General features: G+C 35.7%; 1 protein-coding gene across 4 annotated transcripts; it reads left to right on the top strand.

Moving 5' to 3' along the window:
- Positions 1-2089: 2089 nt before the first annotated feature.
- LOC112563728 (cytosolic purine 5'-nucleotidase-like) lies at positions 2090-25359 on the top strand. Of its 4 annotated transcripts, none has more exons than XM_025237993.1 (18): positions 2090-2191; positions 4768-4926; positions 6523-6596; positions 7048-7165; positions 13492-13587; positions 13935-14084; positions 15345-15438; positions 15591-15670; positions 15988-16048; positions 16291-16326; positions 16793-16897; positions 17319-17385; positions 17606-17828; positions 18475-18525; positions 20004-20064; positions 20573-20630; positions 21025-21143; positions 21530-25359. In XM_025237993.1, the coding sequence occupies exons 2-18, from the start codon at positions 4823-4825 to the stop codon at positions 21812-21814; spliced, it is 1782 nt and encodes a 593-aa protein (XP_025093778.1). In that variant the 5' UTR covers positions 2090-2191; positions 4768-4822; the 3' UTR covers positions 21815-25359. The 4 variants fall into 4 exon arrangements, with proteins under 4 accessions (XP_025093778.1, XP_025093779.1, XP_025093780.1 ...); XM_025237995.1 differs by lacking the exon at positions 2090-2191 and adding an exon at positions 6326-6398 and having other exon boundaries at positions 4792-4926; XM_025237994.1 differs by lacking the exon at positions 18475-18525.
- The last annotated feature ends 1061 nt before the right edge of the window (positions 25360-26420 follow it).

Here is a 26420-nt window from a genome sequence, read left to right as displayed (position 1 = left end):
CCTACTGTTTCGAAAGAAAATCTCAAGACAAGGGTATCCAATTTTCTCACTATCATTCTTCAACGGGCTTAGATTTTTGGAACATCATCATTGTAGTCATCATGAAAAATTGCAGTAACGAGAGGAAACCACAGTGGATGACTAGTCCATCAGTAATGGCCAACACGTTGCAAATATCATCCCTTCCCTTTAAGCGTTCCCGTCCAAAATAGGAAAAACAGGATGTTTACTGCAATCTGTTTTTGGAAGCACAAAAGAGACTTGGTGGATTATTAACTTGAGGTAGCGAGTCATGTCACGATGCAACATGTGTATTATGGAAAATATTCTCACACAAACTGAACGCCAGGCTAACGACTCCTCCATGATGTAGCCTCAGCTGCTGACGGCGTAAACTCAACTCACCCTTCAACTTTGACACCAGTAGTAAACATAGTTTATTCAGAGTTCACACGAATTTATGGTCTCTAAACTGCATACTGATCTGCTGTATTTTATTCTGGAAGACGCACAAAATGAAAGAGGACAAGATAACTTCAACGATGACTTTTTCGCTGGCTTCTTTGGGTGTTTGTGTGTGTGGGAGTATTGCATTAAAAATACTTCTCGGTACAAACACTGAGAACAGGAACGCAGACACTTTCAACGTTCACCACGATATGAGAATGCAGGCCCTAGGGTTAGTGAAGTGTCAAGGCTTATCGAAAATCGGCCACAAGAACTGTGTCAATGTATTCCAGGCAAAACAACAGTTGTTTTTTCTTAACTATTTTTTTTTTATGCGCGTGATCTAGATACTGAGCGGGGAAAACGCAAAAGCAAAAGATGTCTATTGTAAAAGTACTGAGACTAAAAAAATGTTGATGCTGCTGAAAACATCTTATCTATATGGTCTGACAACTTTCGTTCCTCCGAATGATTTCAGCTTGATGGAATTCTAACTCATGTATTTTTATTTTAAATAACTTTTGTCAAGTGCATACCACAGTCGTGCAGTTTTCCATGCAAAGTCGAATTCATACAGGTAATTAAAGCGTGGCTATATAAAACTCTACTTGAAGCTGGATATAAGATTAACCCTTGACCCCTTGATATAGATTATACACGAATAGAAACAACACTATGTACAGTGGTCAAATGATCAATTCATGAAAATGTGTTGCTCTTTATATCACTATCATCATGATCATCATATTGTCATCGTTGATTCAATAATAATAATGTGAGTTATATCGGTCACTCACACGGTATCACTTGATTTTATGGCCCATGGGCAGCTATATGCACGATCGAACGTATACCGCTTTCAAAAGCTGGCTCTTCGATCCGTCAATACGTATATATTTGGTCACCACGATATCTATATATATCCTTTTCTCATTGTCTTTCAATCCATCTTTCCCCGGAAATTTGCGCAATTAATATTAATTATTGTTATAATGATATGAGCACGGGCTAAATATATAAAATAATAATAATGGGAGAAATTATAACTAATTTTATGTCAGTTATAGGTGTCCTGCAATTTTTCTCCGAGCAAAGCTATAAGTTGTAGATAAACTCTCTTAAAGCTTTTTCAAGAGATATTTGTCTCCAATTTCATAAACTTAATTAATTGCACTCTGCAAATTAATCGCAAATTAATTGCTCTGACACGATTACTACACTATCTGTTACAAAACTATCATCTTATCTAGACAGTGTCAGAAAATATCTGTTATGTCTCCAGAGGTCGCAGAAACAATTAAAATTCCTGAGGAAATAAATTTTGTTTTGATGGGCAGGTGAATGGGTAGGTGACTCACCCCATAGTAGATTCCCTCCCCCAGATCTATTTTTAGCTGAGTCCTTTTTTTTTTTTCCTTGGCAGAACAAACCAATCGGCGTGCGGAATTTTTATCAATCCGCCAAAAATAAAAACCTTTGTGTAATTCCATTTTGTGTGGCTTTAACTTATTGATCAAATATAAACAACAAAGTCATACAGTTTCTAAGATGACGAAGTTTTATAATAGTCATACCTTTGAGTTTGGTAGTGATATAATAATGTATGTTGTTCGCGAGTGATTGTTGACAACGTATTCATACACACGCACGCAATCAGCTGTGGATATAGTGCACCGCGATCGCAGTTTCATTTGCGCTGCAGCATCTGGATGAGAAAACGGAGCTAGACAGAACACGTATTATAGTAAGTAATTCATCTGACAGCTTTTAAATACATATATTAAAGTAGAGAAGTATTGTAGAATGATTTCTCCATTCTGAGTAACACTTGAGCTGCTTAATCGATATTCCAGCAGACTACTTTTAGAGGACGAGATTTAGCTTGTTGATCACTCGATCATTTTCTGTCCAGAATCAACTGTTCGCAAATGTTGAGCCTCATAAAAATTAATTGTAAAGTGTATTTTTATTACAAACATGACAGAAGTTTAAATTGATTCAGATCCATAGGCCTTCAGCCCAGACGCAAGTATATATATATATGTAGGTGCGTGTGAAATATATAATTGGGGCCAGCTTGGCATAGAAAATAATGTAGTACAGCTGTCCTGGCTCAGACTACAAGTTATGCTTCATTGTTTGGTTCCTCAGACCTTTTCCTGATGCTCATTCATAATTCACATGTAAGAAAGAGAGGATTGGGGCTGGCTGTGGATGGATGAAGACATGATAAAGATGCATTTAGTTACATTAAGCAGCATAATCTATCATAATTACATTATGTTTATTACTGCCAGGTAAAATTTATGCTACCGTACATATAAAACTTAAAAAAATTACATGAAATTAGTAGTGTTGTGACTAAAAGGACTGTTCTTTGCCTATTCAAACTTAATCCTTGAAATGGGAGAAGTCCAAGAGATTACCTTCACGCTGACTAAACTTGAAAAATAGTATGGGTTTCCATAATACCTCAGTTGCTTCTCCCACTATTGACAAATCCGCTATTTAGGTGCGCAGCCCTTATCAGATGGAGTCTTTAGTAAGTGGTTGAAAAAAAATAGGCTTGGTGAAAGGCTGTCATAAATGCCAAAGACTGCAGACTTTTGAAGCCAAAAATGTTCTGACAGATTACATTTGGTGTTTTTTTTACCTCTTGAATCAGCTGTCAGCTTCAGGTCATCGGGAAATTGAAAAGGGAGGAAAAGTAATAGCACGTAGTTTTTCATTCCTGATGTTATCTTGGCTACAGAAAAGACTGCCCAGCTTTCTGAGCAATGATGTTTGAACTTGTAAAATTTGATCAGATACATGCATAGATAAGCATTTAATGGTAGTGCTATAAGGAAGGTATACTTTGAAGAGCATGGCTACGAGACAGAATATCTATTTTAAAAGTATTAATTTTTAACATATTCTGCAAAAGATTACAGTAGCCTAGCTTAAAGAATGTTATCTTCTTTGTGCTTAAATTCTGAAGCTCACACAGAATGCTTGTCATTATGCATCATCATGTATTGAATCAGAATAAAGCATTTCAGTCAGTAAAGAAGCTGTTTTAGTGAAAAATGACAGTGCTGTCAAAACGTTTCATATTTTTTAAAAGAGATAATTAAGAAGCTGAATGAGGTACACGTCAAGTTTCAAATGCCTTGTAAATGACATGTTTTTGATGCATCTGTAAAGCATTCAAATAAAATTATGGGTCTCATCAGTCCCAGCTATATTGATGTCAGTGGGCAAATATGTTTTCAACAGCAAAATAATAGATTTTATGAACTCTTTCTTATCTAAGTGGTTTATGTCATCAAACTGCAATTTTCTGATTTAAAATAACTGTTCTTTTTTCTGGCACAGAAAAATGAAACTGTATTCACCTTTCATTTTCTTTAACATTTTTAACAGAGGTTGCAAGGTACAATTTATTTCAACTTTATTGAAACTGCACAAATATAAATGACACTTTCATGTGCTGTTTACTTAAGCTTGATATCGGTGGAGTATTGTCAGTGAGAGAAAAAATTCAAGTGAGAGGAGATTTCAGTGCAGTAAAATCAAGTCTACACAAGCAGAGATTGTCCTGTCACTAGGACACTGTCAGGAGTGATGTGTGTGGGAGAGCTTTCCCATGCTGCTGTACATTTCATATGAAGCATTTGTTTGTAAGTGGTGTCCTTTACTTCACTGAAAGGGTCAAGGATGAAATACACAAAAACAGTTACTTGGCTGAAGCAGTAAAGCAGCTGTTCTGCACACACTGATTTAGGACAGATGTTCTTTTCAACTTCAGATAAGTCCTGACACCTTTTGACTATCTCAGTTGACTGGAACAGGAGAAAATACAAGGGGAGTAGGGTGGAGGTTAAGAGAACTTAGAAGTGAAAGGTAAAGATGATAGTATTGTCATTTGGAAGTCATAACAGATAATAATTTGATGTTTTTCCCTTTTTTGTTTTTAAATAAAGGCTTTTTTCCAGTGAAATTTCAGCGATTGTTTTAAAACTTTAACTCTAGCAGTTTCAAAATCAGAACCTGCGAGATTGTTATATAACAGTTAGGTAGGCTGGATAAGAATAAGTTGGCAGTGTTGTTCACTCACTTTTAATGCTTGGAAAGAGATATATGACAGTAAATTCTGTCATAAATTGTCTGTATCCACTGTATAAGAAGATACAGGCTATCTATTTTGGTGAATTATTATCCACCATGGCACATGAGTAGAAGTAGCTTTATGGCAGTGCTGTAGCTCCTAACATTTCTGTTTTAATTGTGCAGGAAATTGTGAAGTTTTAAAACATTATGTTTGGTGCTCATTTTCAGAGTGTGTCAGTGTCATTGATACTTTGAAGACGATCTGACTGAGTAAACTACAGAAATGATGTCTAATGAAACCAGTGAGAGCAAAGGGTTTCATTTCAGTGATTCCTCAACATGTATACCTCCAGGTATCAGAATGTACAAGAGAGATCCCCAGAACAGGTATGCTGCTTTATCCATGGACATTTTCTTTCTAGATTATATCTGCTATGTTCAGAATCACTTTTTTCTGTTGTTAACTTTGAAATTCAGTTGTTTTTCATTACTTTTTGAAGTGTATGTCATTCTACTGATGTTGGTGATTAAAGGGGCACATCTTTTCATAGTACTATTTGAATGTAGACAGTTTATAAAACTGAACCAAGGATAGCAGACTTTTAATTAAAAGTAGCAAGAGCTCACCAAGAAGTGTAAATGATTTATTTTTTAAAAATTATATTTTCATTGCATTGGTGGCTTCTGATCAGTGTTTTGTTATTTTAGAGTTGTTTTAGCAGATTTTTTTGGTGTGAAAATGTTTCAACCATGAATATATGTGTATATTATTTGTGTTTCTGATTTAACTCTTTATGAATCACTGAATAATAATGCATTGAAATAAAGAGTATTCACTCCGTCGATATAAATTTTGTTGAAATTTCTGGGAAAAAAATCTTTGCTTTGTCCCACATAATTAACATATAAGTGTTTCAATATAATATTTTAACTTTTGAATAGTAAGTATATCATCACTATAAATTTTTATTATGATCTTAAAGAAGAGGTGAATTATAAAAGTATATTCCTACTTGTCTTTGTTTACATAATGTTTCCTTTAGACATTTGTGGAGAATGAAAAAAACTGTGCATTGATGACAGTGTGCTGGCGAAGCTCTTGGCTGTAGCATATTGTTCAATGAGGAAATTAACCTTTGTTTCACGTTTTAGTTGTCATTTTTTAAGCTTGGATTTGGGAGACCACTTAGTAAATAAAGTGAGCTGATAAATGGATCTTTTTTCAGTCTTTTATTTCCAGTTTTATTTTATTTTTTTGTTGTTGTTCTTTTAAAAAAAAAAAAGTTAACATGAGATACCACCTCGCTATATAAATGGGAAAAAAATTATGAAAGGGACTGCTTTAATTGCGTTGTTAATTTACGTTTGGTATTTTCAGTAGGTTTATACTGCTTGACTGTTTTCATAGCACTGTGACTTCAGTCGCAGTGGTTAAATTGAAATGTAGAAAGTACATGTAGCAAGCTAATCAAGTAAGCGAGGAAAATATTTGTAATAGCTAATATAAATATAAATTATAAAAAATATAAAATATAAAAAATATAAATTAACAATAAGGCACCTACATTAAGCATGTCATGGTTATGATAAAACACTCCGTAACGCCTTAAAATGACTAGACCTAAAAAAGTGACATCAACAAGATTTTTGTTAATAGTCATTTGTGGAACTGTGAGGATCAGGTTGTTTATTCTGGGACTTTACTTCTCACTTTATTAAATTTGCTTCCTAGTAGATGATGGTCACCTTTGGGTGCTTTGCATGTTTCCACGTGCATGTGTTTCAGTTATCATTCTCAAAGCCTCTTGCAGGCCTTCATGAGAGGGAAAGGTGACTGGGAATGTCAGAATATGTATTATGTGAGTATTCTTACTAGACAAAGCCTTCAGTGTGCTTGTGTGCAACACGATAGTCTCATAGTTGCACCTTTTTCACCAGGCACAATGTTAAAATATTGTGATGTATGATTTTTATTATTTTCAGGATTTTTGTTAACCGTAGCCTGCACCTGCAGAAAATCAGGTTTTTTGGCTTTGACATGGACTATACTCTTGCATGTAAGTTGTCTGCTATCAGCTTGTATTGCTTAATAAAGAAACATTATTTCATTACAGCTGATAATTGTGTTTGTGGAGGGGGTTGGCATTGGCGGGGGAGGGGGTGGAGAAGAAGGTGGGAGGGTTTATTATTTTTTATTATCAGTCAAAATGAGTCACCTGAGATGACTAAGATGACCATTAACAAGATGAGCAACCTATCACCCTAATAGTTAGAGTCAAACTGCACAATATCGTTGTAGTTTTATTTTGACAGGTTATATACTGTTTAATTTTTTTAAGAACTTCTTGTGCTAATTCACTTTCCAATTCTTTAATGTATCATTGCTCTAATGCCAGTTAAGGTTTATTTCAAAGTGTAATTAATTTTACAGAAGGTTAACTTAAAAACAAGAACAACTGTGTAATAAAAACTGATCAAACTGACATGTGATTTGATATTGATTTCCAGTATACAAATCTCCTGAGTACGAGTCCTTGGGGTTCAATTTGCTGAAGGAACGGCTCGTTTCAATAGGTTATCCTGAGGCGATTCGTGAGTTTGAGTACGATGCTACATTTCCAGTTAGGTGGGTATTCCCATGATTTTAAAAGCAGATGGATTTAGAATATTGTGTTTGCATTTTTGTTGTCTATGTTTTATATTCCAATGAACTTTTCTTGTCATTTATGTTTCCATCAAATTAATCACTTAGTTGCACCCCGTCCTTTTCAAGTAAAGCCTTTCTAAGAATCTTTATAGTTGATAATATTGTCTTTTTTTTTTTTTTGCATTTTCACTTTTGCAATGTTGGTAGGAACTGAAAGTTTTTTTCAGTTTGGTAGTTTCTTTTGCGATCACTTTCATATGCCATCTTGGTATAAGTATTTCAAGACACACACTTTTTAGTTTTTATTACTCTCTTACCTCTTCATTTTCGCTTTTTAACAGCAAATTTTCTGACGAAATTTGCCTGGGTCTGCAAAGTTTTGTCTCACTTCTATAGAAATTAGTAGCATAATTCTGTCTAGCTGGCTGTATTGTTTAATATTTCAATCAGTGAATTGAAAAATTTATAGTCTTTTGGGAAGCAAGCTTTGGCTTTGGCTGTTCTTTAAACTTTATCTGGTTACAGAATTATTATCCTATTTCCTAGATCGATAAAGTGGTAATACTAGTATGAAAAATATTGTTCCAGCAAAATATTCACTTTCATATTAACCTTGAAAGTAAAATATTAGTTTATATTAATATAGTTAAATGCATTAGATTAATCTAGTTAAATTGCATTAGATGGGCAATTACACAATGACTGTCATAATTGTCCAAATGTTTGCCTAGCAAAGAGATAATAGTGGCAAGTTTTACATACATGTCAGCAAAGAACAACATAGGGACATTGTCTGTCTGGCTGTGGTAGAGAAAGTGTTAAAGTACATTGATTGATTTTTAATCAATATATGGCCGTATTCGCTTTCCTGCTCTTGCCAATAAGTTGGGCTATTGCCGGTAGCAGTAGCAATGAGTATTAGGAACCTCAGACCCACTAACAAACAGCCAAACATGTCCCAAATCACTAAGCATAATAAAGCCTTCACATCACTTCATGTCACTGTCCTTTTTATGAAGGTCATAAGACATCAAATATGCTTTATTGGAGTACCTCTGATCAAACTGTTTTAAGAAATGTTAACCAGATTTGTGAAGATAAACACTCAAGTATTTTCCTAGTCAATAGGATTTCCACTGTGGCTTGTTTGTTGCCGTGTATACTTATCTAAACCTGTAAAAGAGTTTGGCAGGGAATGATAAACCCAAATATTTGTAGTCATTAACAGCTTTTAGATGATTATTACCACAATATCATTAATTTCTTTTTGTTTGACAGAAAAACCACCTTTACAAAAAGTCATTACTTGCAAGTTTGCTAAATTAAGTGTGAGTCTAAGTGTGGATTGATGTGTTCAGCTGGTTTTCTAATCCTGTTACTGATGAAGACATTAGTTTTAGATTTTTGGTACAAAGCAGGATGAATAATTCAACGTCGTTGGCTAATAGGGCTGTACTGTGTTTGCTGTTATTAATATATATTATATCATTTGCTAGCTCATTGATAAGGATTGAGAATAGAGCTGGACTTGCTAAAAAAGCTTGTCTAATGCCTTGAAGACATTTAAAAAATGTCTTACATTGTTTCCACTTCAAAAATACATGCGTCAATTGCAGAATTGCTTTTAATATGCTTAACACTTTCAGTTGTTTTACTGACTTCAAAAGTGCACTCTGCAGTTTCTTATCTATCAATTCTTAGAAAGTCAATATTTGCCACACGAAACTTAATGCTCTTTGAGAATCACTTTTCCACTAGTGTATTTAATGCGAAGATATGATTGTGGATAGTTTTTTTTCTAAAACCTCTTTGGGCATTAGTGATCATCTGTCCAACATGTTTTAGTGATTATATACGTAAACAACTGACTGCGCTAAGAGGAATGATGCCATGATAATTTGTGGGATCATCGAGTTCACCCTTCCTATTCTTATACAAAGATAAAATTATGGCCATACTCCATTTTGATGAAAAAATAGTTTGTGAAGCAGTATATTAAAATTATGGTGACAACTTGTTTTCTGTTGATTTTTTTTTTTTTTTTTTTTTTTTTTTGGGGTGGGGAGAGGGTTGAAAAGAACAGCTGTTATCAAAGATGGTGGTGAGCTGAGCAGTATGTTGAACTTTTGGATTTTTTGTTTTCAGATATTTTAAAAGGAATATAGGAATATTTTTCAGTGGCATAGATAACAATATTTACTTTGTCATTTTGGCTGGGCTGTTCTACTTTTGTCAGTTTCTGAATTTAGAAGTGGCAGTTTTCAAAAGCCTTTTGTAGCTAAAACAATTAAAAAAAGAAATGAATCACTTTATTTGTGGCTTGTAAAGACCTTATTTATTTGGCCAATAAATATTTTAAAGAACATCTGCATGTGCACAAGTACATGTGTGCACTTTCTTGTTCAGAAGTTACTGTAATAGTAAGTTAACAAGCAGCAAAGCTATTTGCACTCATAGAGTAGCAGATGGTGCTGTAAAACAGTCAGGACACTCAAGTAGTGATTTGGTTGTGGTTTCTTTTTAGAAGTGACAATCTGTAAATCTTATGAATAAGTAGGCCATTGACCGCAATTTACTTGATGGAGTACCATGGTGAATAGTAGTGGTATAGTTCAAAGTTTGCCTTGTCACAAAGTGCAACTAACATTATTGACTTAGTCATTCCTTTTTTGTGAGATGAAGTGTCATGCAGAGGGTCAGGTAAAGTTTGCTGAATTAAAATCTGTGACAAAACTCCTTGCACAAAATGGCCTTGTCTGCCGAACGTAATAGTTTTGATTTGGACTAAAGTTATATTTTACTAGTTTTTAGTAGTAACAGTAACATGTTCCACAAAGGGGAATCAACTTCACCTCTTAATGTTGTTAGAACTGTCTGTTAACACTTGTGTAGATTCCTTTTTGTCTCGCCTAGCAGTTTACCCTTTGAGTTTTTCCTAGGGCCAGACAAAGATGGGATTTTAAGCAGAACAAAATTGTTCAAAGCTGAAAGTGTATACAACAGTGCAAAAGACTCCATATTAACCCTCTTAGCACGATAGGCCACAATATTGTGGCTTTGCCAGGGAGCACAGGGAAGGTGATTTTTGTTACTTTTATTGCAAAGTTAAAGTTTTCTCCTTTCCAAAATATATAGGTTTCTTGGTCTAATGTTTATCTCAGAGCAGAAATAATAAAAAAATAAACACCCACTGTCATCTTCAGTCTTTGGTTATAAGTCATTGTAATGTTATGCTTTTATGTGGTGCTAGGAGGGTTAAAATTTGATGGTCAGCACCAAGGTTGGTGATATTTGCTTAGCACCCTAAGCCATCGTAGTGTTCTGATAGAAGTGTTAAGAACTTGATCAGTTTGTCAGAAGTACACCTGTGGTCAGCTTATTTCAGTCATTTTCAAACCTTGTCAGACACTATATTTTTAAAATTAAACTATGCACTTCAACAAATCCTCCGTAATGCTTATGCAGATGTCAAAGTTTAAAAATTATAAACTGATTGACTAATATAAGCCCAAAGCTCAGATTCAATCTATGTTGATGTTAGTAAACAGTACATGAAAAATCTTTATTACCTGTAAATCTGAAACTGAAGCTTGAAACTAAAAACTGTTTGGCTGTGATTTTAGGAAGTGAAAAATACCTTATAAACTATTTATTAATGTAAATCTGACATTTTTTTCCCAAGTGTTCAAATGTTTTCTGGGAATTTCGTTTCTTAGAAGGGGGGGAAAAGTCTAAGGGTGACAGAAAACTTAAGTTGTATTGACTCTGATGAAGGTCATAAATAATGCCTGTTATTTATTTTTTTAAGTGCAAGTAAACTTGAAATATTAAAAAAAAAAATTCAGAACAACCTCCAAGCATTCCATTTTTGTGCATAAACAGTTGTCCCTAAAGGTGAAGTAGAACAAATGAGGCTGTAACTTCACTATTTAGTAATTGGAAGTCTTCATTTGGCCAGTTCTTAATGCTACATGTAAAAACAGAAACCACATATAAAAAAATGGTGCAGTCTCCACCTCACTACATTCAAAAACAACGCCAGCAGAAATATAATAAAATATATGTTGATGCTTGATTTGTTAGGCAGAAATAAAAGCGAATCTTTGATAGTAGTATCTTCACTAACCTTTGGTTTACAAGATTGCTGAGCTTTGAAGGCATTGTCACTGTGATTAGCCAAAGAGATGACATTGTAAGGAAGCGAGTATGTGTCTGTATGGGTGTTTTTTTAAAAAAAAAACCTCTGTATTTGTATACAAGCAGGACCCTATGTAGGGCCTGCAGATACTCTTACAAGTTGTATATGATGTGCCAGGAAAGGGTCTGAAAGGAATCCATGCAGTATCACCAACTCCTGATTTTCCGCAGTATTCCTAAGGCAGCCAGCCAGGCCTGCAAACCCAGCCACACATGGAACTGACCACTGTTGTGTACGGCAAGGTCTCGGGTACTGCTCTTGGTCATCTAGATCATTTCTTTACTGTTTTCTTGCTTAACCCTTTTGGTGCTGGTCACAGTGTGAGATTGATTTCACAGATTTTATTTATTGTCTGTAGATTAAGAGCGTGAAAACAAAATTTATTTAATGATTTGCTAGGATGATAATTAAGTAGGGATTAGACTATACTATAGATCATACTAATTATAAGATAATAGTGACTTTTTTTCTTTACTGAAGTGAAACTGTGACATCACAGAAAGGGTTGGCATGAAACTGTCCAAAGAAAAAAAAATGATGGGGAGGTATAGGATTCCAACTTTTAGAGAAAATTACAGACATTTTTGTCCCTTTTTTTAATATGCCAGGACAAAAAAAAAAAGGCAAATACAAGCCAGCCAACTCCACTGCACAGTAGCATATTTCTAATTAAAATTTGTTAAATTGGAGCTTGCACAACTTTGTATTCAAGTTTACTTACCTGTGCATTCTACTTGTGCGGATGTGCATGAACACATATTCACACACATAGAGGTGTAAACATGCACATATGCTGCATGTTAATATATAATATGCAGAAAGAGAACAGAAAGCCAAGCTAGCATTTCCCTGTATAGAGCTAGATTTCCTACTCATGGTCTGGTTTCCCCATAAGAAGAGAAAAAGCTACATGTAGCATGATGTGCCTTGACCCTTAGCAATATTCAGTCATGAATAATTATATGAACTAGCATTACTACATCAGTTACTGCATTGTCTTCAGCAGTTTGTTTCCTTTATAAAACATATAGATTTTATTTTTTGAGAAAAAGATCTATGACAGGGAAGTGATATCTAGCACACACTTTAATGATCACCTACACATGAACTTATAAGCGAAGTGGAAGGGTATGACAGTAGTAAAATTGCAGTGGAAATGCAAATCAACTTCTTAAATGATAAAACTCAACTTCTCCCTTAAATTCCAACACCCCCCCCTTCCCCAACTCCATGAAAAAGAGCCACAGCAAGATATATTCAAGGATTTCAGACATTTAATGATACAATGGATTTCTGTCTTGGCATTCTTCATTTGCGTGTTTTTTTCCATCAACTTTTTTCCTTTTATCTAAAAATATCACTGCTACTCATTTCTTGTGGTAATTTTTTGCAAAACCTTTTTCTTTTTAACCATAGGTTCTTAATAGGAAGAGATTAATGAGTATATTCTAGGTTGTGTACATGACTGCAATCAATCATAAAAAGATAAAGTTTGCTGTAAGAGTATTATTATGTACGTTATTGTGGTCTCAAATGTAAGTTTAGAGGCTTGCTGTTTCCTTTTCATCACACAATTTAACAGTGTAGAAAATGTGATCTCTTGTTCTGTTTTCATAAAGCACGGCTACAGAATTTTGTGTAATCTGAGCAATATTACGATATCTCCTGCATCACAGCATAGAGCTGTTTGTATTTTTCTTAGAGTAGGTGTAGCTAGAATGGACCATTCCATGACTGCTTAATTGCATAAAATGTCGCCCTGCTCATTGTGAGTGAAATATAATGCACGAAAGTTTTTCTAGGAAAGGCACAAAATTGCACATCTCCAGTTGTGTAAAATTAAGACTATTAACACAGGACTGGGCATATGCAATAGAGTTCTGTGGAAGAGTGTTTAGAAGAAAGCTGGACAGATTCAGTGAAATATTCCCATCAGTACAAAACATGATGGGGAGGGAGTGCTATCATTAACTGGCAAAGCCTACACACATATAAAGGGTCTGATGTGGTAAATAATCTTTGATGGGTCTGGTAAACTTATAACATGAATTAAGAGGGGGGTGTGTGCAATGCTGTGCTCAGACTGTGAACTCTTTTATGTTTGTAGGGGCTTGTGGTTTGACAAGACATACGGAAACTTACTCAAGGTTGATTCCTATGGCAACATTCTTGTATGTGCACATGGTTTCTATTTTTTAAAGCCGTAAGTATGCTCTTATTTTACCTGGCTAGTTTTATAAATTATCTATGGTTTGTGATGGTTGCAGGATGTTGAGTCTATTAAAAACCAATAACACGTGTTCTCTGTGACCTGGGTTGTTTAAAATTGAATGTTGTTCAGAACTTTTTGTTAAAGAAGAATATTTAAATGTTAATTATGTTTAGAAACTAGAAGTCATTTTTTTCCTCCATAAATTTGTTAACAAATGGGAAAAGAAGTATGAAATGAAGTCAAATTGATTACTTCTTTTTATGTAGAAAATAAAATAGTAGGTTTTATAAATACCTAAAATCTTAAAACCTTACATTTAGTCTGTTGTTTTGTTTCAGCCATGAAATTGCTCAGCTTTACCCTAATAAATTCATTCAGCTAGATGATTCACGCCTCTACGTTCTCAACACTTTGTTCAACCTGCCAGAAACATACATGCTGGCATGCATTATTGATTACTTTGCTACCACCAAGATAGGTTATGCTAGGTAAGACATCGTTACTGGCATGCATTATTGATTACTTTGCTACCACTAAGATGGATCATACAAAGTAAGTCTGTGTTAATGTCTTTTGCCACTCTTCCCATTTAGGAAGATATATGCTTCAGTGATGCCTTATCCTTCTTTTCCTGGGCACAAATTCTATATCTGACACCTGTTTACGGAGGTGGCTCTTGAAAGTTTTCTTCAGGCACTGTGTTTACTTCACCCCTACTAACCCTCAGTGACACTCATCCCCACTGTGAAGTCAAGTAGTGTGATTAGTGTGAAGTAGCACTTTCTGGTCAAATAAACTACCCAAACATACCTAGTCATCAGAATACTAGTTGTAACATTGAAGATGGCCTTAAATCAGGGGTGGGCAAATAGCGGCCCGCGGGCCGCATGCGGCCCGCCAAGTGGTTCTCTGCGGCCCGCAGAAGTCCTTTGGCAACACAAAAAAAATATTACCGAAAACAAGTTACGCTTAGTCCCTTCCCACGCCTGCTGCGTACGTAATGGCCGGCATTGAACTGTCTCGCCGGTAACCAGTGGACCCTTTGTTACACCTGAGTTACGAAGCGGCGTGACCAACTTAGGAAGGTCATGACCAGACAGTGCGGGAGGGGGGATGTATGCGTGCGTACCCACCTTCACACACAAACCGTCGCAGCGTACTTACGCACGCACACGCGCGCGCTCACACCCACACACAGTTACCCTCGACACGTGGACACACACACTTAACATGACTAGGAAGTCTGGTCCCACGGGTGGAGGAGGGGGACAAATAAAGGTTGAGACTACGTTTGCGTAACCATGTGGGAACAGACAAAGGACGGTTTCTGGAACGTTCGACTGGGACAGGATAAATAGTGTAGTTTTGAGTGGTACAAGGCCTTTGAGTTGTAGAAGTGAGAGTGGAAAGAAGGCAGCTGGCCAATATTTCCGTTATTTTAAAAGAATTGTTCAGCAAAATTGTATTCAAAAACATTTTTCTCATTAAATTGTGTGTGTTAAGTTGTTCATTCTGGTTTTATATTTATTCCTACAGTGTTACATATTTCATGTGCTCATTATTACATAAATGCGTTTGTTTACAATTTGGCGATTTTACGTCGTTTTGTATTCAATTACAATTAAGGTGCGGCCCTCGGACTAGTCATGACCCAGCAATGCGGCCCTCGCAACAAAAAAGTTTGCCCACCCCTGCCTTAAATAGTGTTTTCATAGCAGTGACCATGAGGATTTTTTTGCTGTCTCCAGGCAAACAGAGGGAATTGACAATGGTGACTTGTTTATGTCTTATAAATCCATCTTCCAAGATGTCAGGTCCGCTGTGGACTGGGTTCACTTTCATGTGAGTGAAATGTTCTCACGATATGTCTTAAGAATTTACACTATGTAAACATGCCTGAAGAGAGAGAACAATCAAATTATATTTTTTTATTATTTCAAGAACTGGTATTACTTTTAAAAAAAGAGATGTACAGTCCAGACTTTTATTCACAGGGGGATTTAAAATCTGAAACTTTGAAGAACCTGGAGAAGTATGTACATCGAGATGCACAACTTCCTCTTTTGCTTAACCGGTAGGACACAGTTTCCTTTTTATTATTGTATGATTAATAACTTAAATTTTACAACTGTAGATAAGCCAGATTGGGGTAATATTTAAGGAAAAAAAGCTTCATATTAATGATGTATCCACCAAACACTTTCAGACTTCTTGTGGGTTATGGGCTTGTAGTAACTTGAGATAAAAATAAGTCATCTTTTAATAAATTATTTCATTACAACTTTATATTACATGATTTCAAACGTTTCTGGCTTGACAGAATTTTTTTTTTACATAATCCTGTGAAAATATGATACTTTTTCTTGAATTTTGGAATTTTGTGTTTTTCAGAATGCGCAAACATGGTGCCAAGACTGTTCTGATCACAAACAGTGAATATGAATATACAGATGTGAGTTGATGCAAAAACATTATTATAATGTGTCTTTATTTATGTGCATCTACCCAGTGAAGTAGTTGTTGCTGCAAAACAAAATCTTTGAATAGAGGGATGGTTATTTCTCTGTCACATCATGTGAGGGATAGATTATTATCTAATTCAAAAGAAGCAGAATAAACTTATATATGCAGTTATTTCATAAAACTTAAACACTATAGAATTTTATTACTAATGCTTTTCTTTAACCTTTACAGAAAATAATGGAATACCTACTTGATTTCCCAGCTGAGGTAAATATTGTTTTGCTTCTTACAATCGTACACAAGGCACCTCATGTCATAATGATTAAAACATTGACTTGTCACAATAGGAGTGAGAACAAAATGGTTGTGGTCATAGATCTCAGGGTGCTCCCTGTATGTGATACTTGTTTCCAAGGCTGGCCATTAGAGGTTTTTTCCTGGTTCTCTGGTTTCCTCCCTTTCATTATTCCTTTATCTTTATAGTGCAGATTAGGTGTAAGCACTTTCCTGACCACCCAGTCATACACATTTGTATATTTGAGCTATCACAACCTTTGTCACCAGCGTCCTGATGCACTAAGGCAACTCACTGGTAGCAGAAGAATATATGTCTTAAGATATATGATCAGCATGTGTAACAAAGAATAGACTTTTTTTTTTTTAAACAAATTATACATTTTGGTGTTTTGATTAATAGATGTTGTTATTTTTGTAATTTTTTTGTTTACTTCAGGGTGGAAATAAGATGCACTGGATTTCTTACTGGGACTGTGTTGTAGTGGATGCCAAGAAACCATTGTTTTTTGCTGATGGAACAATTCTTCGCAGAGTGGACAGGGTACATTGTCTATTCTTAACAATAATGCTATGATGCATTTGGTGGTTGATGGAGCCTGTTGTTTTTAGTATCAACATATGTGATCAGTTCTGACTGGACCAAAAAAAAAAGTATTGAATGAAGTTATTGGAGGTAATGGTGGTGTTACATTTTGTCTGAGTATCCAAATGTGTCCAAGAACAATTCCTGAAGGTAGTTATAAAAATGTTTTTATTCTTCTTCCATTTCTAAAGTGGCTGTATTGAGTAAAAGGCAAGTTTGACCTTCTAAATGTATAGTCCTTTGTATTAATGGGAGACTTATTACAAGCAGCGGAAATACTTCACCAGCTGTACTTTTGACCTTTTGACTGAAAATAGTTTTAAGACTCTTGTCTTAAATGTAGATGCAATAAGCACTACCCTCTTTTTCCTTCAAATAGAAAACAGGAGCATTGCACATTGGACATCACAAGGGACCATTGCAGCAAGGAGAGGTGTATTCAGGAGGTCAGTTGGAAATGTTAGTTTACAGATAAATAACTTTTTAACATTACCTACATTAGGAAAGGAAGAAATCTCTTTTTAAATTTTCCTTTTTCAGACATGCATTTCTACTTTTATAGCTTATAATGTCAGTATATGATATTCTTGCACTATCTGCAACAGCACTAGTTGCCATTGTATTCGGAATGAAAATGTGACATTGTATTTCAATCACCTATTCTAGGTTCCTGTGATGTTTTATCTCAACTGTTGGGTGCCAGAGGCAAAGATGTCCTCTATATTGGTGACCATATCTTTGGTGACATCCTTAAGTCAAAAAAGATCAAGGGATGGCGTACATTTCTGGTGATTCCAGAATTAACTCAGGAAGTGCGAGTGTGGACTGAGAAGCGTGACCTTTTCCAACAAGTCACACAGCTGGAATCAGCCCTTTCAGATATTTACAAGTAAGTTATTTTATACAGTGACAAAGGGTGCGCATGTGTGGTACTCGTGCTGTGCTTATGTTCTTTCGCAATTGCCACAATGCGCAGATTCACTTGTACATATATTCACATGAGAACTTTTGTGAAATCTTGGTCGCCTTCAAGCATACCATCCTGTGTCAGAAAATCCTCTCTAAGTTATGATTTATGCTTTTTATTCTTTTACTCAGTGGTCGCGCTTGATATAAGAGGTTATTTGTTCTTAAAAGATATGTATTTTGTGACTTGAAAAACCTATTATTGTATATATCACTAAAATCTGTCAAGCTGTTCTTACTTGAGTTTTTGCATTTTTAATTATATCCAGTGCACATAAAAAAATGTACAGTCAGGAGGGGGATAGAAGAATCCCAGTATGTAATCTTATGTGGGATCAAAGCATATAGCATTATAATTAAGCATACCTGATATATTAGGTGAGGAATAGCTTCAGATGATGTTTACCCTGAATCCAGTATACCGGCTTTCCACTGTTGACTTTATTATTATTTTTATTTGTGTTTGAACTCCAAATACATTGATGCCTTTTTCACCCATCATGAATTGGTTTAGCTTTGTTCTGTTGGATGGTATTTCTAATATCTGACTTGTTGGGTGTTTTGGAAAGGTCATTAATCAAGCTAAATAATGGCAATGGAAAAAATAAAGTGGAGATTCGGTGAGTGATGCTCTAGATGGCTAACAGCTTTCTCATGACATACAGTTACAAGTTCTGAGTGCTCTCTGAATGGCACTTCTGCTCACTTTTGCTTTTATTCATTATGTATGCGATGCTTATCATCACATATTTTACCATTTGTGATTGTTTTGCATGATGGTTAATAGGGCTGGTTATTGATCGTCATCATAAAGGGGCAACTCATTTTTGAAGAGGTTTTCATATTTCATGTGGGTTTTTTTTGGTGTTTTTTTTTGTTGCATGGGCTAGTTTCCATTGACCAGCAAATATGCTGGCAGTCATAACTCAGCTTATCAAGGGCTTTTTTTTTAATTCGCTGGCGCATGGGTAACTCATTGAAAATTTCATGGAGATGTTGATAATGGAGAAACATGCTTTTAAACGCATGGTCAAGGACCAGTCACTGAGAGGGAGAAAGAGAAGAAGGAAGTCTTTGCTTGACATGATTCTTTAATGTTCTAGCTTGAAGACAATGAGCTAGACACAGTTAGAACACTTAGCCTTTATATAGTTTTGCTGAATGCTGCCATTGTTGCAGCCACATCATCACAGTTTTTAGTAAAGCCACTTAAAGTAGTGGGGTAAATTTTTTCTTGAAGTTCAGAGATGTTTAAAATCTTTTCTAACCTGATGAACTTCCTTTACATGGCTTTGGCTCTGGCAGGGTAAAGCTAATAGCTTACCCAATCTCACATCTGCCCGTACTCATAACTTCAGCAGAAATTAACTGTTGCTATTCTGTTATCATGCAACATGCAGGCTTATTCATAATGAAGTTATTCTAACATAAACAATTTAATAGGAACATTATCACTTGAAATTTTAGGGGTGTAGCCTCTTTTAATTAACCCACAAGCTTATATGCACAGTTTTCTTCTGTTTTTTCCTCTCTCAGTTAAGTTAATTGAAGATGCATATAATATGGCAGTGTTTGTAACTTACTCAGAGAAGCATGGTGACACACATGGGTAGAGTATTGCTCTTCATGCTATGCCATAACTATGCAGGCTGTTAAAATTCACCATTGACTAGAATGACATTGTCAATGCTCATGTATCTCATTTTAAGAAAACTAAATTTTATTTTAAAAAGTTGTTGTAAAATGTATAGTAATATAAAAATGACGGTTTTGAAGGCTATATTTATTATCATAAAGACCTCTGCAGTCTGGGTCAGGACTGGGGAGAAAGTGTGCGCAAGCACACGTGCGCACAAATTGTTTATTTGTCAACAATTGACCATACATTTGTACACAGCGATGGAACATTCAACATGGAAATCTGTTATCTATAATTTTTGTAAAATTTAAGTGATAAAATTTTTGAATTAAAACCTACCTAATTGGGTACCTGAACAAAGTAGCTGCAGAGCTTTGAAGCATTGGACTTGCATATTTTCAGTGTAAGGCTTTAATAGTAAGAGTGTTGATAACTTGCAGTGAAAACATTTTGTTTCAGATTCCTTGACAGCAGTACTGAGGAAAAACCTGATATAAGTAAAATCCAGCTTTCTCTTCGAGTAAGTTGATCATTCTGCTCTAATACTGCTTGTCTCATATGTCAAACATCATCAACAACAAAATGTGTAAGTTAAGGGATCCAAACACTAGCCAGTTATTGGAGATGTATGTCCAGTTGGTTTATTTGATATTTTTGTCCAGTTTAGTTGGGATGTATGTCTAGTTTATTTAAGATATATCTCCAGTTTATTTGAGACGTCTGTCAAGCTGGTGATTCAACTACTCAGATTGGCAACACAGGGTCAGAGTAACGCAGTTTAGAAATTGTAATGTTTGAAATAATTTTTTGAAAATATTCATTTTCTGAGAACTTCAGGTAACTTTTATCTTGAGTGTAATGTTCCTTGAGTATTTTGGTGCTTGCCTGTATCTGTAAGTGAATGCCTTAAGGCTATGTTACTTGGCTGTGGCACCAAGGAGAACTCAAACTAAACAATCATTTAGTATAAATTGTAAATCAGATGCTAGATGTCTTGTGTTTCATGAATGGATTATTTTGTTGTACAGGAAGTTGCTCACAAATTGGATATGTCTTATGGCATGCTTGGAAGCCTCTTTCGAAGTGGTGAGTGGGAACATTTTACCACATTTTTTCTTGGGCTAACTCCCTTGCTGTTTAATTTACATAAATGTGCATTGACCAAAGGTCACATGACAATTTTAGTCACATACAGGGCCTAATGTGTGTGAAGTTTAACATTCTTCACACAGGGTAATTATATAATAGAGACTGTGGCAGTCTTATAATTTCATTATGTCTACTATAGTTAATAGCTATTGTTAAAGTGTTAAGCAAAATGACAATAGTGGAGATAGAAAAAAAAATCTGTTTTCAAAACCTGCAAGGGGAGAACAAAAGTATACAGTTGTGTTTGGAGATGTTTCTGTTTTTCATACTAGAAATGTATGTTATAGTAGCATGAAAGAAAGAGCATGTATCACTGTAAATTATTTTTCAGGTTCTCGACAGACCTTTTTTGCCGCCCAAGTCATACGATATGCTGACATCTATGCGTCAACTTTCCTTAACCTTCTTTACTATCCTTTCTGTTATATGTTTAGGGCCCCGGCAATGCTGGTGAGTATGGTGCAGAGTTTGAATGTAGGGTCATGTCTTGCAAAATGTCAGATGTGAAGAGCGATTAACAGATCGGTTAGGTTATTCCACACATGGCTGGATAGAAGTCTTGCTGTCTTGTCTTACCATGCTTTTGCATTAGTGAAATTATTAAATTCATTTGTCTGAGCTAAATAATAATAATAAACAATGATGCAACATCTTATTATATTTACATTATCTACACATTATTTTTATAAACTGGAAAAATAAGTGGAGATTGTCTTTATTATCTAAGATGGTTACATAATGATGTTGTGAATTATCTTCTGACTCAGTTTGGTTGTATCTTATTATGTTGAAAGATTTAATGCAGTTTCTGATTGTCATGTTTGTTTTCGTTCAAGATGCCACATGAAGCCACAGTTGACCACAGTTCTACTGCTGAGAACACACCTGTGATATTTCGCCAGTCCATAGAAGAAAATGGTGTGAATGATCATCCCAGCCCCAAGCGCAGCCGACTTGATGATGGGAAGGATCATGTTTCACGTCCTAGGCCATCAAAACCTCGCAAACCAACACATCAGCATGATGAAGACTTTGATTCTGATGACTCTGCTGGCTCCAGCAATACAGGAGAGTCGTGTGAAGAGGAAACCCGATGCATGAAAATATTGAATCAGAAATAAACCTGTAGTTAGTAGTTTCCTGGACAAATAGGAGGACCTGTACAACACAGCACCTCACCAGGCATCAGGCCCTCTGAAGATCATTACGTGGAATAGTTAACCAGCTGAAAATATTTTAACTGAAAATTTTAGGAGATGGTTTACAAGGAAACGAGATCTGTGGAAATGTGGACAATGTGTAAATGCATGTGTGTGTTTCTGTGCATGCATGCATCTGAATTTTGTAGGAGTTATTTGTGAATTGTATTTTCCTACTTCTCTAAAAGTTTTTGTTTTTTTGCTTTTTTTATAGTATCATTTGTACCATTGATTGTATATTTGTACGTGTAAAAACATTTTCAGTGCAATGTCAGACTATTATTGAAAAATTCCTTTGAGATGTTAAGCTTTCTCAGTTTCCTTATATTAAATATGTACTCCGTGTTGTATGCTGGAAACACTATAAAGCAAATTAATTTTTATTACATTTTTTAAATAGTTGAAGTTATGTGTATTATTTATTTGTTTATAAAACTTGTAGAATGATACTGATGACTCTTATTTTTAATGGCTACATTCAAACTATTTTAAGGGATGCTGGTCCTTCATGAGCACTTCCATTCATTTCACCTATTTTTAAATGTGCACAGGGTAGTAATAATGTGATATGTATAACACCTTTCCACACCATCAAAGCACTTTACAGATACAGTCACATACAGTAATAACACGGACGTGTATAGATGGATTGCAGTCTGTCTGCTGAGACCAACACTTAGCCTTTGCAAAGTTCTCCGCTGTTAGCATCACCAAGCCTAAACAATGAATGTTACAAAACCGGAAGCTTTGTAGTCTCATGCCTTGTTTTAGCTGTTAACTGGAAAAAAAGCGTCTGCAAGCAGTCCAGTAATACAAGTTCATGATAATAATAACTGCTTAGGGCACACGGTCATCAATTGTGCACTTAGGAAGCATGAATTACCTCGAAGTAGTTGAGAAAATCCATGGAGCAAGACCCATGATAGACATACTTCTCATGGGTAATGCATGTCCTGTGCAAGCACATTCAAAATTTAAATGTCCTGTGCAAGCACATTCAAAATTTAAATGTGTATCAAAAAATGGAGCAACAAAGCACAAGGCCTGTAGAAAGAAAATGTAAACAGGATAGAGAATACAATTTTTTTCCGTTTGAATTAACCAATGTCTGAATGGAAACTTTTTTAATGCCTGTCATAACAAAAGAATATAATAATGTATTAGATATTGATCTTGACAAGTTCCTGTATTACAATGAAAATTTTATAATGTGGCAATGAATTTTAACACTAAGCAGGCAGCACCAAAGTTAAAGATGATGATAGACTCACTGAGACTGGTTGTAATTCGATATTTTATTTGTTTCATTGACAGATATTTGTCTGTTAGTGACATACATTTGCAGCACTTCAGTACAAGGTCCAGAATTATTACAGTGCTAGTGTCAGCAGTAAATGTGTTAATTGAAATGTAACAACTGTCACTTTTCATTTTTCTAGTTAAAAAAGCTGTGAGTGAAATGTGATGTTCTTTTAAAACAGATGTGACTTGTGATGATTTCCTAACTAAACAGCTGTAAGTGTTGTGGTCATTATTATTGATCATTAAAGTTGAATCATTGCAAAACGATTTTTCATCCTCATGAAACTTTTTAACTGATGTTTTTTAAGTTAGTTGAACTATTCAAACTTCTCAATAACTTTTTGATCTGCATAAATTAGATTCAGACTCAGATTATCTCCAATTTAAAAATTCTATTAAAGCAATACAAAGCAAAATACAGCTTTTTTTCTAGAGGTCTGGCTTTTTATCAAGCATGGTTTTAGTTTTTTTGGTACTGAAATAAGCATTAAAAAAAGCAGTTCTATTAGGGTTTATGTTGATTTGAACCGACCCCCTTCCCAAAATCTTACACCAAAGGAAAAGCAAAAAGAGAAGAAGGGTAATTTCTCTGATGGTTTGCTTAGCCAGTAATCTGGAGGCCTTTCCAGGAACTGTCAGTTATATGCATTTAAATTTCTTCAGGGGACTGTTTAGAAGCAGTCATCTACTGTATATTGTGAACAAAATGTATTTTTACATTGTTTTTATCTTTAAGTCCATGTTTTCATATATTATGTTGACACCTTGACACAATGGCACTGCTCTAGTTGTGATTTTGTTAATTAATTATAATTATAGCATTGTAGTGTTTCTTTAATACGTATTTTTTAACACTTGTATTTGCTTTTGGGGAGGCTCTGTATCATTGTGGTTTATGTTCTAGACTGTGGAGTCAGAGGTTGCTGGATTGAGCTTGTTGGACCCCAGGAACTGCTTAGTGATGCTATGCTTTGATTAATCTCATCAGATATAGGTACCTGATTATATTAGGGAAAATAAAGACAGCTGCAAGAGAGGGCTTCACATACTGTGCTTTGAAGTACCTGATTATATGAGGGCTTCACATACTGTATTCTGAATTTGATGAACTACATCCACTGCCTCTGAGGTCGCGTATGTGTTTTATGTAATGCTTGCTGTAGCACCATATATTTTTGTTGATACAGGGTCCAGTGTGGTTATTTGGTATGCCACATATGAACGCTGCTAAGCAGTTTTGCAGATAATAATCATATCAGTGATGTCAGCCAATCATTAGTTACCATGTTGACCCTTCATCAGTTGTACATGGGGTCATCCAGTTCAATTACAAGTAGTCGTTCACTGTGTGTGTGTGCTTCTGTGTAGTGCATGTGCACCCTTGTACATACAGGTGTAAGCATCCGCTCCTGCCTGGTTGCATGTGCATGTGCTTGCATGCATATAGCTGTGCAAAAGTGTTTCAGTGCAGAAAGTATTTACATAAATGCATGCTCATGCATAGTAGCATGCTTAGTTAGTAACTATTTAATATGCCACATAAGTCTTTGAAGCACGTGAAGCCTGCAGCAAAATACACATGGTGATGTTCTGACTGGAGGATTCCTGTATCTTACTGTAATCTATTGCATTACAGTGGGCCATGTACATTATTGTAGCCTTGGAAGACTGTTTTAAAATTGTAGGGTACATATATCCTTGTTTTTGAAAGTGCGAAGGCCAGAGAACCATGCAGACTTTAATTTATTGACTGTATTGTCAGTATTTGCCTTCCTTGTAAATGATTGGAAGTGTATAAACTGCTGATTTTGAAAGGTGAGTTCAGTGTGTCGCGCTGTTCAGTTCAAACAGAAAGAAAAAATGTCACTCGTCTTTCATGTACCAGCCTGCTGCTTGATGGAGACCGTAACATCGCACCCTTGTGACTTTTAGCTATGAATGCGAGAATACATTTTTTCAGATTTTTGTCTGTTTATTATTCAATTCTTGTGGGTTGGCCATGTAGTCTGAAAACAGATGATAGTATTTTCTAATGTTTTAATGCACCGTATTGCAGATTTGCACAGCGCATTAACCTATGCATTGGCGATGAGGGACAACATATTGAACTGATAATGTAATGACATTGAACATATCATGTATCATAAATAAACCAGTTATGTTTATTTGCTTATGTTTTCTAGATATGTGGCCTCCTACAAAGAGTGCGTGCGATGTCAGCTTTTGTTGATGAATGTAGAACTAGACAAAAATGCATATTTCCTTTCACTGTTAATGATGATAAGGAAGGGGTTAAATGGCTGTTTTATTTCAAGCTAGTAACTAAGGCTATAACACGGCAAAGCAGCCAGCCCTGTGAACAGGTGCCGCGTTCAGAGAGAAACAGCGTGCGAGAAAAGATCCGAACCCAGGAAAGCCAACCCTCACTGTATTGATGACAGGCGCTAACCGCTGCGCCGCCGGACCGTTCTCGGATATTGGAGGCACTCGGTCCACGAAAGGATTAAATAATGTGTAAAGGTGAGCATCGATGATGAAGGGCTAAGAAAATAGTAAATAGCGAAAAGGTAGAGATGGTTACTGACAGGTATCGAGCAGGTGCTGCACCTAACCGCTACAGTGCGACTAAGCACTATACTACGGTAAACTATCATGTCAGTATGGCGTCCAGCCGTCCATCTCATTATGGTGGCATCACATTAATTATTCAACATTGTGTCATATCACAACACTATCATATCCCGACAATATTCCGAGGGGGCAGCTGTTGGCTAAAACCCTGAACATCCCGGGAGACTGCCCACTGCGGGCTGACCAGAGCTGGGCTACCACTAGCATGCAAGTCTAAGAAAGATTTTATCCCCCGATAAAATGCAGTCCTATGTGACAGAAAATTTGGGTTTTCTCTTTCATAACAAACGTTTCACGTACTTGCCAAAGTGAGCCAAGTGTCATCAAGTTCACCAAGAGAGGAGAAATGTTATTCCGATGAGTATTTGTTGGCGGAAACCCTGAAGCCCTGCAGGTCCAACATTTCTGGAGATGATCCAGTGTGGGCTGACTTTAGAGCTGGGCTGCCACTGGCCTGCAAGTCAAAGAGATTTTTACCGGTAAAATACAGTTGTATCTTACATATTACGATGAAAATATTTGATTATTGCTAAGCTCGCACCCATAACATTTTGGAGTGCGAATATGTTGAAAACCAGCAGAGCAGATGTGACAT

Source organism: Pomacea canaliculata, linkage group LG5 (genome assembly GCF_003073045.1).
Source record: "Pomacea canaliculata isolate SZHN2017 linkage group LG5, ASM307304v1, whole genome shotgun sequence".
Lineage (NCBI taxonomy): Eukaryota > Metazoa > Mollusca > Gastropoda > Architaenioglossa > Ampullariidae > Pomacea > Pomacea canaliculata.
Note: the sequence above shows the minus strand (reverse complement) of the source record. Positions and strands in the feature narration are given on the sequence as shown.

Coding starts and splice junctions, on each gene's coding strand:
- LOC112563728 (XM_025237993.1), top strand. CDS start 4,823: ATGATGTCTAATGAAACCAGTGAGAGCAAAGGGTTTCATTTCAGTGAT. Junction 20,065..20,572: donor AAATCCAGCTTTCTCTTCGA/GTAAGTTGATCA, acceptor TTTGTTGTACAG/GAAGTTGCTCACAAATTGGA. Junction 21,144..21,529: donor TTAGGGCCCCGGCAATGCTG/GTGAGTATGGTG, acceptor TTTTCGTTCAAG/ATGCCACATGAAGCCACAGT.